Source organism: Adiantum capillus-veneris, chromosome 29 (assembly GCF_014529385.1).
Source record: "Adiantum capillus-veneris isolate H3 chromosome 29, ASM1452938v2, whole genome shotgun sequence".
Taxonomy (NCBI): domain Eukaryota; kingdom Viridiplantae; phylum Streptophyta; class Polypodiopsida; order Polypodiales; family Pteridaceae; genus Adiantum; species Adiantum capillus-veneris.
In genome coordinates, this window is record NC_140959.1 from 46,628,450 (window position 1) to 46,645,121 (window position 16,672).

The following is a 16,672-nucleotide window of genomic DNA, read 5'->3' on the forward strand; positions in this document are numbered from 1 at the left end:
AACCCAACGGATCTTGCACGATTCTCGTTAATGAGACAAAAAAAAGATTGGTGCCAGCTTGCTTGTCTCTGTAATGAGTACTTTTAGCTCTGTAAACCAACCTCACCCTTTGTAATGAGTACCTTTTATCGTTGCCCATGCATTTTTAAAAAAATAAGCTTACTCTTTTTCATTAGCAATAAAGCTCTATCTTTATAATGAGTGTATGCTAGGCAACCAACCAATAAAAAAAATGTACATTTTTTTAAACAACTTCTCCGAAAAAGGGAACACATCACTATTGCCTCTTAGCCCTTTGGGCAGGCCAAAAACGCAGGAGCAGTCGTAAAGAGCAATCGCAAGATTTGACTGAAGGCAGCCAGGTACTTACACGTCCCTCTGTCTGTGTGTGTGTGCGCGCGCGTGTGTGTGTGTGTGTTTGAGAGAGAGAGAGAGAGAGAGAGAGAGAGAGCTGATTCGAAAGAGCCAGTGGCTATCATGAAGTGCCGTCTACACTCACAATACACACCAATGTCTTTGCGAGTTCGGCTTGTCACTCGACAAAGCGCGTCCCTACTTTCTCTCATGATACAATATGTAGCCAATCCTTTCCTACTGCCCCTCTCCAAGATGTTGAATTTATTGTATCCCTTCCTTATGTACCGTCCTTATTGAAAATGTCAACGAAGGGGTTACTCAATCGGCATTCGAAGGCAATCAGTTGGCATGTGTAGGAGGTTCCATCGCAAGGTCTGCCAGGTTGTCTTCGCATGCAGATGCCTTTGGATTCTGATTTGAGTGATGCAGATGTGGAGGGAAAGCTTCTACCAAAGATCAAGGTGACATGCATTACCCTTCTTCCTGGTACAAAGGGTAATACTGACTACACCGTGGGTCTTCACACCCTCAAGGCGTCCAACTATTTGTGCGACTAGGCGGAACAACTTGAAATGGACTACTCCTGGATTGGATGTAACTTCGAGGTTTTCTGGCTTGACAATTACCCCGCTCGAAGTACTCATTTGTCGTTGGCCGACAGGAGACCTCAAAGAAATCTTCAAGTTTTGAGGCTGACGTCGATCGCTCATCTAGAGCGGTTGGGGGCTGGGAAGAAGGCCCAAGTCTTGTGTCCCTTTATTTGCACTAGTACGGAGAGAGACCACCTTATGGCGATCTGAAAGGGGAAATAGCAGTCGAATATGCTCACGAGAGAGAGAGAGAGAGAGAGAGAGAGAGAGAGAGAGAGAGAGAGAGAGAGAGAGAGAGAGAGATTACCTTGTGGCGATTTGAAAGAGGAAATAGCAGTTGAGGAATGATATGTTTTTCAAAATGTTGCAAAGCCTAGAAATAAGTTCCTGCGATCAATTGGAACTGGAAGTTGGTAGATGGGTCAGACTCTTTTGATGTGCCTCGGTTGGTTCATACTCTTTTGTCGTGTAGATTGCCGTCAGCGTAACCGCGAAACGTTTCAAGGCCGAAACGTTTCACCCTGAAACGCGACGTTTCACCACGAAACGTTTCAGTCCAAAATGAGAGCACAGTGAAACGTGAGATCGAAACGTGCGTTTACCGACTTTGAAACTAAAACTATGGTAACTTGCTGTGAATGAAACGGCTTGTGTTTCACTTGGTGAGCGAAACGTTTAAAGGCCCGAAACGTTTCACCTGTCCTTACCCGCCGAAACGCGTTTCATGGTGACGCTAATTGCCGTACGGCTGGTTGTGGCAGCTCAGAATCTTTGGATTTTGAGGCTAGAGGATATCCACCACCTTGAAGAGATAGGCAACAAGCCCTACAGTACGTAAGTCACCATCTGCACCCGTCGCATCTAGCCCTCACCATCATCATACGTTCATTCCCATCTATACTTATACCGGCCATGCTAGCTTGGCGCCCAACAGGCCTCCATCACGCGTGCAGCAGCTCGTCGATTGCTTGAATATTTGTGCGGCAAGAGCTTATAGTGGTTCAAGGAAGCTTTAGATCAGGCCGACGTTGGGCTTCAAGAAGTTGGTCGACTGCCTGAATATCTCCGCAACAGGACTTGCTGCACTGTGCGGCACTGGCCAAACCAAATCAGGCCTATATCACTGAACGACTGCATATCATCTTCCAAATAGGTGCTTGAGCAAAACTTCTTTTTTAGTATAGCGTTTTTCTATGAAATCGGCTCTTAGCTCCGTGATGCTTTAGAAGCTATTTTTGGATGACCTCTGAATGATTGCTGGTCTGTACTATGTAGAGGAGTGATGGCGAGTGGTGTGATGTGAACGGGGTGCATGATGTATAGGCTCATGTTTTGTATAATCGAAACTCCCTCCGTCTTGAAACCACGCACAAAGATTTTGTTCTCTGCACAGTGACCATGGTGGTACCTCGTGTAAAGCTGGGAAAAGTGTGTAAGGGCCACCTCACAAGGTCAAGCCCACAAGTGACCCGGCTCAGGCCCCTCAATATAAATAGAGACATAGTATCCCACACATACCTAACAGGTATCTCGTGTACGAGGCGAGCCCATGTCTCCAATGTAGCATAAGATGCCGCGTGTATGTGACACAGCTTAAACGTACTGGATTCGACAACAAGATATAGTATAGCATGTACTAACACACCCAAGCCTCATAAAAACATTACCGGGCTGCTCTATCCTGTGTCAAGTAACAAGAACAGTCGACTGATAAATGTAGAAATTATTGAACATAGTAGTGGAATGAATTTTCGGATGCTATTTATTTTATAAAAAAACTAATGTCTTGTTAGTTTTCCATCAACGATAGTTTTTTTTGGATTCAATAACAGGATATACTTTAATATCTACTCACACAACCAAGTCTCATAAAAACATGAGCAGAGCAACTCCATCCCCTGTCCAAGAAGCAAGAACAATCAAGTGATAAATGTAGAAGTCACTGTATATGAGACTAAAATGGAAGTCCTAATGCTATCTACTTTATTTTGTAGAAAAACTAATGCAACACACATAAATATACAAATTCCAAATGATGAAAGGTATCCCTCCAACACTGGAGGAGAAGCATTGGTGTCCCTCCAACACTGGAGGTGAAGAAAGGTGACCGGGAATGGCACGTTCCCTTTGGTTTATAAAACTTGGGTGAGGACGGTGCCACCTCCCCACCATACTTGCGTATGGCTTTTTCTTTTTTTTATGAGCATTGGCATGTGAGCACGTATTGCATTTCCTGCATCATTGAAAAACCAAACCACAATTAAGAAAATCTAATGGATAGGATGTTTCATATTGTAATTAATGCTTTTAGATCCCAAACATGGTGATGGACAAACTCACTCAGAAAAAAAAGAGGCAAGTAGCAAAACAACGAACAAGAAAAAAGAGGAAAGAGAGTCTGAGTGCCCTTGCAAGTTCGTGGTCTGGAATCGACATTCTATCACGACGTTGGCAAGATCAGTGCATCGCTGCATCCAAAAACATTACAATTTGTGCAAGTTGTGGAACTTCCACATTCTCAAAAACTTGCCTCGGAAAGAAAATACTAGACAATACCAGTGTTAGTCTAGCTAGCATGACATTCCTAAATGCTGCCGAGAAGGAAGTAGGATCGATACATTGGTCACGTTGCTCCAGCTGACAGAGACGTCAGGGCCAAAAGCGTAGTACTACTGCTATCAGACTATGTCCGACGTATCCTGGAATCCAATCAGCTTCACAATCAACTCCTCAGTATAATTGACATTTCTTTAAACGTCATAAACTCTGCAAACGCTATAACATTCGGCGTACTTGAAAACAGATTCTTGCTTGATGACCCTTTGATCTGCTGGACAAAAGCAGCAAATCTACAGCAACTGTCAAAGCAGCTCGCGTCCTCGCGCTTATTAGACATTTTGGCCTACAACTTACTCCATAATCCAGTTATCAAGATGTATGAGACTGTGGCAGGGCAACCCCACAAAAAACCACTTTGTGTGTGCTGACACCAGATGCTGTAACGTCAATTATAATAAGCCACTCAAAAACGGAGCCTTTTGCATTGATGGAGGAAGCGGAAGCGCAATGTGAGATGAGCATTCTTGAAAACACGTACACCACCTCGAGAAGATGGCCTATACCAGAACAGACTCACGACTTTGGCTCAGTAAAGCTCCGTGAGGGCTCATGCCTCATTGAGCGTACGACAATCTTCAGGCACAATGGAATGCCTGCTAGCCACTCAGAGGCCAGAGACGTGACAATAGAAAAAGCTGTATTCCCTTTTTTATTCCCGTTCGGACGCAGAAACTATGAAGGAGACACCTGATTTAGTGACTACATCAAGATGAGGATCAGCATGCTGTTCTCCGTGTATACCTTGTACAAGCCATACCTACTCATCATGTACCAACTCAAGAGAGCAATCATGATTTCCAATTCTACAAACACGACGATGTTGCAGCGTGACATAGACGCGTATAAAAGAAGCACAAGAATGCATCCAACCAAGATGCAGTAAGAAACATTATAAGATACAAGCTTCCGTCGACAATGCTCGGCTCTCCATCATGGCATCGAAAGAACCTCAAAGATCTCATCGCAATGGTTGACTTGTGGGGTGTACCCGATCTGTTCTTGACATTTACAACGGACGAAGTCACAGAAAGCAGGTGGAACGAAATTACAGTAATCGAGAATACCACTCATTCATTCAATGGAAGCTACACATGGAAAGATTGTATGTTGAGTGTGCCGTGTTGTTCCACAAGCGTCTGCATATCTTCTTGAACAACCATATTTTTGGGAGGAGTAAAGTTCTGGGCGAAATAGAGCATCATCTTTTAAGGTACGAGATACAAAACCGAGGATCGTTGCATGCTCATCTGATTTTGTGGGTTTCCCGAGGCGACATTGAATCGTGTAGCAGATGAAATAGCGGCGTACATACTTGACCCACGGCAGCCTCCTTTGAATTTCTCAAACCATTTATATTATCTCGTCACAAGAAAACAAATTCACAGATGCAAGTCCACCTGTAGGGTAATGGGCCAACACTCTGCATGCAAATATGGCTTTCCATTCAGTCCTCAACTATCATCCAAGCCTGTAATGGACCCATAAACATCAAGATGGTTGTACTATCGGTCCGGAGATGAACACCGTAACGTAGTTCCCTACCACCTGACAATCTTGTTGATGTGGGGAGCGCACATGAACATCCAAGGTGTGACCAACTCATCTATATCTCACTACCTGCTAAAGTACGCAATGAAGACATAGCCAATGGGTCCATTGAACCTATCAGAGGAGAACGCAGTGAGGCTCAGCCTGAATGGATTAGACAAGGTCAAGCTCCGCGTAATTGCAGCATCAATAATGTCCAAGCCAATTTCAGCAACAGAGGCAGCACTCAATTGCTTGCAAATTCCGATCATCACAAGAAGCGAAGCCGTGGAATATATCGACTCATCGCCACCTTTATTAAGACAAAGATTGTTATCACAGAGCCAAGCGATCGTTATGCATCCAGTCGACTTGTATTGTGCAAGGCCATTGCAGCTAGAGCAATACATGTTCTGCATGTACCACAAAAATTTTAAGATCGAGAACAACACCACAGGATCTAAGAAGAGCCAGATGTACTATGCCTACAACAACTCAGTACTAGAAAATCACCGGCTAGTACGATTCACTGAATACCACCCTGGCCACCAACCGGAGGGCTTCTTCTTCAACATACTGCTATAGAAGCAACATTTAGAACCGAGTCCAATCTGATCTTGCAAGAAAACCCAATGTCTTGTTACTTTACAGAGTGCAAAATCCGATAGTTAAGAAGAGACGAGGAGGACCTTGAGATGTACATCAACGAGTACACACAACGAACATGATTTTGACCGAGAACACGAGGCACATTGTGAAACTGATCCACCAGAAGCTCTTCCTGAACCGCGAGAATCCGATTCATTCAAGTCGTCTAGAGATGAATGATACCAAGGAAACTAATAGGCATAACATGTTGCAACTTCTGAAGGAGTTCGCCGATGTCCATAATGAGGCACTCATTCCTGAACAACACAAGATATTCGAAGACACATCCACCAGAACATCCAACCTCCACATTATCAGGGCGTCCCAGGATCCGAAAAGTCATTCCTCATCAAATACATGACGACCAGGTTTGTACAACAGAACAAGACAGTCATATTGATAGCGTCAACTGGTGCAGCTGCATCTCGGCTAAGCAGTGTTGCAAAAACAGTGCACTATCAATTCAAGATAACGGCGGGCTCGAATAAACACTATCCAGAATCAATAAATCCAGGGGACGAGAGATTCACATCCATCAAAGAGGCTGATGTTATCATAATGAACGAGATATCAATGCTCACAAGCACAACATTCAACATGGTTTATTGCCAACTTGTGAATGTCACAAACGTATCAATTCATGATCCATTTTGCAATAAATTGGTGCTTCTCTTTGGAGACTTCGCACAGCTACCGCCCGTTTGTAAGCACCTTGGACCTTTTTGTCATGTATGTACAATTACACAATCGGCACCCTTCAAGCATGACATTGTCCACAAGATGACATTCTTAGTTTGACACGTAGCGGACCCAATATTCCTCAACTTTCTACATACAATTAGACAAAGAATGCCAACCGAACAAGAGATAACAAGCACGCTTTCAGAGTGCATCATAAACAACCACAAATAAAACTTACTTATGCAGTGCAGGGATACAACACAAATATAAAGATCGAAATGGAGGACAATACTCAAGCAACTCAGACACAGGAGGAGACATCGCCGGAGATGCCAGCATCAAAGACACAGCAAGACGAGAAAATCAACTACATAGTCTACTCGATAACCTGCACAAAAAATGGAAGAAGATACATAGGCGTAACAAAGAACTACGATGCGAGGAGAAAAGCACACAAGAGAAAACCACCAAAAATAATGAGGAAAGACGTTTCAGCATACCAACCTTTCACTGATAATTTTAGGTTTGATGTTTTGCATACAGCAAATAGCAAAAGTGTAGCTCTCGCATTAGAACAAAAGGAGATCATAGCTCAGCAAGCAACTTCAACAAAGGGATATAATAATTTAATAGGCCATCCTCCTAATTGTCCAAAGTACTATTGTTTGAAGTATCACAAAAAAATATAGCCCGTAATGTATATCCTCTTCTGACTTATTTTCTTACAGTGCAAGAATTCATTTTGGAAGTTTTGAGGATCTGTCTGTGCTTTGTTTTCACATTACTCTCTCTCTGTCTCTCTCTCAATCAATCGATTGCATTTACAATCAATAAAATGTTATTTTGAATGCCCGTTTGTAATTGTTTAGCTACATAATGTCTTTGCTTGCAAATTACTCTCTCTCTCTCTCTCTCTCTCTCTCTCTCTCATTGTATGAGAAAAAACTTAATTATTGTCAATACCAAGTTAATCTCAGTCAGTATCGATGTCCATCGCTGGAGTCATCTCAAAAGGTCACACTAGTTTTGTAATTGTCTGAGTTAACTCGCACGACGATCTCTCAGCCCCCGTTCAACGAGACTCTTGCTTTTTGCTAAATGAGGTTAGGGAGTTAAGCCACTTGGCTCAATCCCAACCCTCGATCGGGACTTTAATCCAACGTGCTTGCGTTAACTGCGTTGATTTTGTGATCGTCTGCGTTAACTCGCCCGAGAGTCACGCTGTCTCATGCCTTTCACCCAAATTTATTTTAAATCTGAGATGGTGATTTGGGTGTCCGCTGCTTGTGAATTTAACAGCAGCGCGTAAGTTGAGTTTTTGTCATTGGTTTTGAACCTTGGCATTCGTCCGTGTTGCATATGCTTGCTTGCACCTTGAAGCCATGTGGACTTATGTGATACCTTCATAGCCCTCAAGAAAGCACAAAGTTTTTGATGAGCTTTCTATTCAGAATGTCGTTACTTGGAACACGTTGATTCTAGGATATGTCCAACATGGTTGTGGCAAGGATGCTTCGGGCTGTTTTATGGAAAGGGAAGCACATAAATTTCTTGATGCGCTTTCTATTCAGAATGCCGTTACTTGGAACACGTTTATTCCAGGATACGTCCAACATGGGTGTGGCAAGGATGCTTTGGGATGTTTTAATGCAATGGAAAGGGAAGGCCTATGACCAAATGCAATCGACTATGCTTGGCACCTTGAAGCCATGTGGCCTTATGCAAGACCTTTGCATGGGCGAGAATTCACGATTAGATCGAGGGCTATTGGAGAGAAACATGCTGTGCTTGCCAATACTTTGGTCGATATGTATGTCAAAGTGGTGCCCTTACGTAAGCACATAGAGTTCTTGATAAACTTTCTGTTCAAAATATTGTCTCCGGAATGGGTTGTTTGCATGATATGCCACAATATGGATGTGGCAAGGAAACTCTGGGCTCTTTTAACCGAATGTGAAGGGAAGGCCTTTTGTCAAAAACACGATCGCCTTTGCTTGCAGCTTGAAGGCATGTGGTCTTACAAGTTACGAGACCACATGTGAAGGTCTTATTCGAGACCTTCACATGAGTAAAAAAATTCATGATGAGATTAGGGGCTTGTGGAGAAACATGTTGCGCTTTGCAATGCTTTGGTTGATATAAATGTTGAATGTGGTGCCCTTATCAAAGCACATAAAGTTCTTGATGAGATTTTTGTTCAAAATGTCATCAGAACGCGTTGTTTGCAAAATATGTTCAACATGGCAGTGGCAAGGAAGCTCTCGGTTGTTTTAATCGAATGCGAAGTGCAAGCCTTTGCAATTACATGTGCTTGTACCTTGAAGGCATGTGGCCTTATGCAAGACCTTCACATGGGTAGGAGAATTCATAATGAGATTAGTGGCTATGGGGAAAGAGTCTTCTATTTCGTTCATGTCTATTAGATCGTATTAAACATCTATAGCAAGGCCTACTAAGCTGTAAGGTGCAGTGGAAGTGAATGTTGATAGTGCTTAGGATGAGTGCTCTGAACTTTGCTCAAGGGTTCCTTTTACTTACGGAAGGGAGAGCCTTCCGTTCTTAGAGAGAGAGTGCAAGTGTAATGATTACAAACAAAGTGAATGAAAGTGCTGAGAATGAGAGAGAGAGAGAGAGAGAGAGAGAGAGAGAGAGAGAGAGAAGAATACGACACCAGACGGGTTCTCAAACCCCCCTCCAAGGGCCCCCCTCTCTATGGCGAGAGAGGTCTATGCTATAGATTGCACAAATTTGATACAATGGTCTCGATGCAATGGACTTGCCGATGATGTCGATGGCAAGGACGGGCTGAAATGCAAAAACGCTAGGGCTGATGTGGCTGGAAATCTGAAATCTGATATGAAGTTGAATCTGGGACTATGTCGGCGACAACGACGGTGGTGACGATGGCGACGAAGACTAGCAAAATGCTAGGTGCTGAAATGTGAAAACGCTGGCTGTTCCGACGGTACGTTGAAGATCTGCTTGCGGAAGTGTGTGATCTGCGAGGCTAAGGGGCTGGTTTGCAAACGCTGAGGTTGAAAACCAAAACGCTGGCTGATCTGCTGTGCTTGAGGCTGAAACCAAAAAACGCTAGGGCTGGTTTTGGGATGAACTGAAAAAGCTGCAGATTCCGTCGCGAGGAAAGAACTTGCGGCGAGGATCTGGTGCAGGAGTGGTGAATTTGCGAGGCTAAGGCTGAAAATCCAAAACGCTGATGGTTGAGGACCAAAAAAGTTAAGGGAAGAGCTGGTGGTGTGGGTACTATTGAGAGAGAAACCGCCTGCTTGGTGCACTGCTTGGACACCTTCTTCTGCTTGAAATGGGCGCCCCTCTTCTCCTTATATAGCAAATCCCAACTGGGTCGAGCATGCTCCCCTACAGCCCCCACGACCTTGGAAATTGGCATTAAATAAATAAATATAAAGTGCCTGCACTGCCTGCCCCAAAATGCCATGGAAGTTTGGGTGTACTGACTTGGAAAATGCAAATGCTGGGTGCTACTGGGTTGTGCAATCAGAGGGTATGCAACTACTCTAAGTGCCTGGACACCTGCGCATAGGCTCACAAGGATACCAGAACACTTCCTAGGCTAACCTGAACCCTAGAACTAGGATAGCTTGTCCACATGCTCATAGGGTTAGATGTGCACGTGACACAAGCAAGACTAGTTGCGTGGTTAAAGCATGCATTGTAAATTTTAATTGGAAACTAACAGGAAGGAAGGTTTGAACTTCGCATCTCGACAACACCAACCGTCATCGAATGGTAGAGCAGATTTACTTCCATAGTGTTCCGGGGCAGGTGCAAGTGACCTTCTTTGTGTGTGTGTGTGTGTGTGTGAGAGAGAGAGAGAGAGAGAGAGAGAGAGAGAGAGAGAGAGAGATGAAATGAAATGTTATATTAACGTCTTCAAAAGGCCAAAGTGATCTATGAAATAAAATACTATGGAATCCTAAACTGCTAGGTGTGGACTAAGCAGCTAAACAACTAGCTGGGATAGCTAGAGAGAGAGATTATGTGTCTCATGCACGGGCATGCCTTGGGGATTTGTGAAATATTGAGCAATATTGAGCTTCAGGATATTAGTAAATGAAGCAGCCAAAGCACTCCTCAATGGAAAGTTCACATGTGATTTGGGGTTTGCTTCTGACAGTATAAACTTTTGAAGCTGCATCTATCAAACTTTTCCAATGTAATGCACTTTGTTTGGCTAGTAACACATGGCAACATTCAACTTTGCTTGTATGATTATTATGATTATTAACTTTCTGCAGTTTTGGATGCAGATTGATGTGAAGGAGCAACTTGTCGCCAATCAATATTGCTTGTGTTGTAGCCCTTATTTGATTGGCAATCATGGGAGAACCCACTGTTGAAGAACAGAATACTAGCGAGCAAATTGTTGAGAGTGAGTGCAACATCTCTTTGTCTATCAATCCTTTTGTCTAAACATTTGTTTTACTGAGAACTGGTATGTGCGGGTTTTAGTGTTTGGCCAGTAGTCTCTACGCCTTCGGAAAAATAATAACATTTCAAAACGAAAGTGAATAGGAAAGGCCTCATGATATTGGAAAGTCAAAGGACTTTGTACCCTATCTAGGATGCATGGAATGTGTAAATGTTTGACTCTATGTAAGCCGTCTTATTCACCTTTTTTAATGTTAGAGCTATTTTTGTTCTTTTTTGGGTATTGTCGTAGAAATATAAAAGTAAAGGATGTTAGTGTAGGAAATAAAAAGCCTCATGAATCCAGAAAGTTAAAAAACCCTTTTATTCTCTATGTGTAGAGGTTGTCTAGCATGCATGCAATGTGCGTGTGTGTGAGCCATTAGTCTCGGAGCCATCATGGAAACTGCCTTATTCTTGTTTCGGGGTTTTCATGAGAATGTTGAAATTGCTTCACTTGCATTTAAAAGTTGTATACACTACCCTTATTTGAACATCAGGGCATTTGGCATTTTGTATGACTAATGAGCATTGTCTTGGCTGGTCACCCATTGTGTGGCATGTATCGTTGGGAGTGTCTTCTTGTGAGGGAACAACTGGTCATGTCATTTGGTTGTGGACTCACCTCTTAATTAAAGAGGCGAAAGAGTGAGGTGTGGCCCACATATGATTAGATCTTGGGGGTATATTAGGCTTTTGGTGTCACAAACTGCTGGCTTGTCCACTAGTGAAGATAACCCAACTTGCTGATCCTAGCCGAGGGGCCTATACTCTAACAGAAGAACCAGATTAACAGGAAGAAGAAGATGAGACCTGACCAACTTATTGAAGATGGCCGAGGGGCCTAAAACTCGAGTAGGGTTAGGATTCAAAATCCTAACTGTGCCCAACTTACACGAATCGGCCTAGGGGCCTAAACCCCAACTAAAGAAGATCTCTCTCACACACACACAAATTTATGTGGCCCGCAATTTGCAAAAACAACATGATGACGTGACACTGTTTACGCTACAACCCTATGGGCACTAGATTTTGGACTTGCTTTTGGGTCAAGTGCTATAATAGACTTGGACACGCCCGAAGCCAAAGATCTAGAGCAACACGTGAGAGAAACTTAAATAAACTCTGAGAAAGAAATGACATGACACGGCACGGCACGGCGGAGTTCTATGTCCAGATGCAGTGGCCCCAAAGACTTGCGCCCGTCTTTGGTATTTCTATATTCTTATGCTTCAACAAGTACAATGTCCGAGGGTCCTCTCTCTTTGGAGTGCTCCCAAGAAAATTTGTCAGAAGAAGAGGCCCTGGCACACTTATAAATGCCCCCGGCCTAATCAAAAGCAATGACATGAAAAGCATAGGCCCCCAAAAGCTTCAAACCCCAAAAGTATGTGCCTTTGGAGCTCTTCTGTAATTTGAGGAGGGTTCGTACAGCCACGTCAACAGTCTCAGCGCGATTTGCGGGGCTGCTGTACAACGTTGCTACATGTCACTTTTTACGCTAGTGAGTCCTGATGCTTTTCTTTTAAAGGTTTTAGGCCCCTTGGTCGGGTTCCATAAGTTGGGTGGGTTAGGTTTTTAATCCTAACCCCTTGGCCCTCCCCCTTGATAGGAAGTTGCAAGTTGGTAACACTTCTTCTGCCTCTTTTGCTAGGGTTTAGGCCATGCCACGTCATCACTTTGTGGCATAGCCCCCTCTTGAAAGAATTATGATCGCCCTCGATTACGCCTACAAAAGAGACATTGACTCGACGTACTAGACCACATATATCCAACGCTTGCACGAAGTCGACAATCACTGAACATTAAGTTTTAACATGACATTCACATCACTATCCTCGTCGAGATCTTAGATGAGAATCATGATCATTGTAACTTATTTAGCAATTACATTCAGACCGCACTGATCTCTGACGGATGTCTTGATTGTCTAAATCTCGTCACTATCATATCCACATCACCATTCATTTTAGCCTTTTTTAGGATTTCTCATGTCAAAGTACTTCTTTACATAAAGTCATTCAACAGAATACTGTCAGTTTGTTAGTATCCATGAAATCTCAAAAGAAATTAGTGACTTTGCTGCATCGAGGAGAGGAGCGGAGTAACTCTCTTATTGTGCAGTCTTCACCGCGCCAGATTCAACCTGCTGATTCATCAGTAACTCTTGTAATAGTCGGTGCTAAACCAAAAGCTTTAAGGTAAAGCTCTAAAATGTGAGGAGTATCTGCTAGATCCTCCTCCTCCATCCACTTGGCATCTAAAGCTCCAAAATCTGAGGAGTATTTGCGAGGTCTCCTCCTCCATTCACTTGGCATCTAAAGTTGGATAGTTTATGAACTTGACTAAATACCGGCGTGTCAGCTTACCTTTCACTTTCCTTTCCTTGTGAGCCACGACTTGTTTTGGAATGGCAATCTCCTTTGTCTCTTCTACTTCGGGTTGCTTCTCTGGCTCCCTGTCCACTTCACCTTTGAAAGGTCTCAATAGACTCACATGAAATGCATTGTGAATCTTCCAAGTATTTGGTAACATCAGGCTGAAGGATACATCATTTATATTTTCTTGGATCTGGAAAGGTCCATAGTATCGCATACTTAGCTTTGGTAAGAGCCTCTTCTTACCCCTCCATTTCCGTAGGCGTGCTTTCTCGAACGGTAGTAGCACCCAATCATCTTCATTCAGTTGCAAGTCACGTCGATGCTTCTCTCATGCCTTCTTATGCTATGCTTGAGACTTCTCTAAGGCCTCTCGTACCTTGGCAAAAGCAATGTGCAGATCCTGTGTATATTGGTCTGCTTATCTTTGGTGCTCAGAAGAGGTAGAACCTTCTTGACGCCTTCGTTAATGTCAAATGGTGCCTTCTGTCACAAAGTGATGACGTGGCATGACCATTGGCGGTACGGACGCTGACGTGGACCAGCAATACAAATTTTTGGTTTTTCTGCTGACATGTGCTGATAGCTATACGGAATTTCGACAAATTGTGCTGACTATTTTTTTTGCAGTTTTTGGAACTAGTTGCTGTTGGGGAACTCATTGCTTTTGAGTTCAATTGCTTTTGGGCTCTGCTTTTGGCATCCCTTGTAAGAATAAAAGAGCCCTAAGGGCCTCACTTCTCAGGGCATTTGGACGCAGAGTCTGAGAACAGAGGACCCCTATGGGAGTTATACTTTGCTCAAGATTTAATATAATAAAGAAATACCAAAAGGGGCGCCAGGTTTTGGGGCCAATACCTCTGGGCACGGAACTACGTGTCACAAACTGTTGGCGTGTCAAAGCCCTGAAGAATGGAGCCAACTTATAGATGCCGGCCGAGGGGCCTAAACCCTAAGAAGAACAAGTAACAGAAGAAGAAGTCCTACCAACTTATGGGGACCCTGTCCGATGGGGCCCCAAGTCACATAAAGGATTAAAATAAAGCAGGACCAACACACACACACACACACACACACAGAGAAAGTTTTGCGTGACAGCTAATGACGTGGCAGCTGTACGGAAATTCCGGAAATTGCACTGACATGATGACGTGGTAGACTACGGATTTTTGCGTTTTGTGCTGATTGCTATATAGAATTCCGTGATTTACGCTGGCAGCTTTTCGGCATTGCTTTTGGACTAGAAGCTTTTGAGTTTGAAGGCTTTTCATGTAAACTGCTTTTCATAGGCTAGGGGCCTTTGAATATGTGCTAAGGGCTCATTCTCTGGCATGCTTCCTGGAGAAGGTGCAGAGTCTGGAGTACCGGCTTGTACTGTGTTGATGCAATATAAAGAAATACCGAAAGGGGCGCCAAGGTTTGGGGCAAATACTCTCTAGGGTGGAATTCCGCCACTCCGTGTTGCGTGTCGTCTCTTTCTTTCAGTTTAGTTGTTAGTGAAGTGCTAAAAGTCTGTTCAGTCTGTTCTTTTCTATTGGCACGTGGTGCCCGTCTTGCGAGAGTGGTATCAGGGCATCAGGCGTGTGCTTTTCTGAAAGCATACCGGTCCTCCCAAGGAGAAGAGAGAGCAAGATTGCACTTTCAAAAGTTCATTGGAAATTTTAGCTTCGTGCTCTGACCCCGAACTTATTAGCCACTCCCACCCTTACTTCATCGCGCATCGGACGCGCTCCCGTCTTCACCGCTCATGTCTTACAGGGCATAAGCCAAAAAGATCACTTACAAGAGAAGGATCCAAGATTTGTTTCGAGCTGCTGTTTTTCTCAGAGGTAGTGCCATGCAGATGTTGATGTCTATAGCTACCAAGCTGCACACTTCCAAGGACTTGGCAAGCTTTCAAGTGTCTCGGGGGAGTGCTCTGCGGTGCTGTTTGTTGTGTCTTGTAACATGCATATGTGAGCATTTGTGCTGCATTGTGATGTGCCAACCACTGAATATTCCTAATTGGATGAGATTGCCTGAGATTGCCTGGTATGTAATTTTAGTGCATCAAGACACCTGTGGAAGATCATTACGGTCTGTATGTGATGGCTAATTTTACTACGCCGGAATATCAAGAGTTACGATTTGGACGAAAGGAGAAGCTAACTCCTTGATCAAAAGAGCTGAAAGGAGAAGTTAACTCCTTGATCAAAAGAGCCGAAAGGAGAAGCTAACTACTTAACAAAAAGAGCAAACTGATTGTCCCTCGGAATGTCCCTCGGAAAATTTTGAGCTAACTTGAGTTGTTTTGTAGATATGCTATAATCGCGGACGATTACTCTCTTTCAAGAAGGGGAGATGTCGCAAACTGCTGACGTGTCAAAAGCCCTGAAGAATGGAGCCAAGTTACAGATGCCGGCCGAGGGGCCTAAACCCTAAGAAGAACAAGTAACAGAAGAAGAAGTCCTACCAACTTATGGGGACCCCGTCCAATGGGGTCCCAAGTGACATAAAGGATTAAAATTAAGCAAAACGCACACAGTGAAAGTTTTGCGTGGCAACTGATGATGTGGCAGTTGTACGGAAATTCCGAAAATTGCACTGACATGATGACGTGGCAGACTGTGCGGATTTCCGCGTTTTGCGTTGACTGCTGTACGGAATTCCGTGATTTACGCTGACAGCTTTTTGGCATTGCTTTTGGACGAGAAGCTTTTGAGTTTGAAGGCTTTTCATGTAAGCTGCTTTTCATAGGCCAGGGGCCTTTAAATATGTGCTAAGGGCTCATTCTCTAGCATGCTTCCTGGAGAAGGTGCAGAGTCTGGAGTACTGGCTTGTATTGTGTTGATGCAATATAAAGAAATACCGAAAGGGGCGCCAAGGTTTGCGGCCAATACTCTCTAGGGTGGAATTCCGCCACTCCGTGTCGCGTGTCGTCTCTTTCTTTCAGTTTAGTTGTTATTGAAGTGCTAAAAGTCTGTTCAGTCTGTTCTTTTCATTGGCACGTGGTGCCTGTCTTGTGACACTACGCGTTATCTCGAATTGAACTGTGATTTAAAAGTTGTGAAGTATTTTCAATGAATCTCTCATGTCACGACAGATTCTAGACTTGGGGTGCCCAAGCCTCTTACAGTGGTATCAGAGCACGGCCGATTTCTCTTTTACCGGGAAATCCTATCCTTCTTCTTGCGGCACATATGGATTTTGAAAAGAATCAAACGACTCCATCTGCCATCTCCGGAGCGAAAGGCAGTACGAAAAATTCAAGCGGATTAGCAGGGAACGAGGACGGGCCACCTCAACCTTCACAACATGAACTCATGGAGATGCAATGTCAACAACAGGTTGACGAGTGCGCAAAGCAAATGCTTCAGTTTGCCAAGGATCCACAATATGCCAAATTTTTGACCCGACACCCGATGGATGAAATGCATACTCATTGGC

General features: G+C 43.8%; 1 protein-coding gene across 3 annotated transcripts in view; it reads left to right on the forward strand.

Annotated features, from left to right (window-relative positions):
- The first annotated feature begins 242 nt into the window (after nucleotides 1-242).
- Nucleotides 243-16,672, forward strand: part of LOC147419140 (Zinc finger (CCCH-type/C3HC4-type RING finger) family protein) — a 56,726-nt gene continuing 40,296 nt past the window's right edge. Inside the window, exons 1-2 of one of the 3 annotated variants that reach the window (XM_086505496.1) lie at nucleotides 243-362; nucleotides 10,709-10,830. In XM_086505496.1, the coding sequence (XP_086361622.1) occupies nucleotides 10,779-10,830 (52 nt within the window). In that variant the 5' untranslated portion in view covers nucleotides 243-362; nucleotides 10,709-10,778. Of the gene's footprint in view, nucleotides 363-588; nucleotides 819-10,404; nucleotides 10,615-10,708; nucleotides 10,831-16,672 lie in introns of those variants that run through there. The other 2 variants (XM_086505498.1, XM_086505497.1) reach the window with 2 other exon arrangements.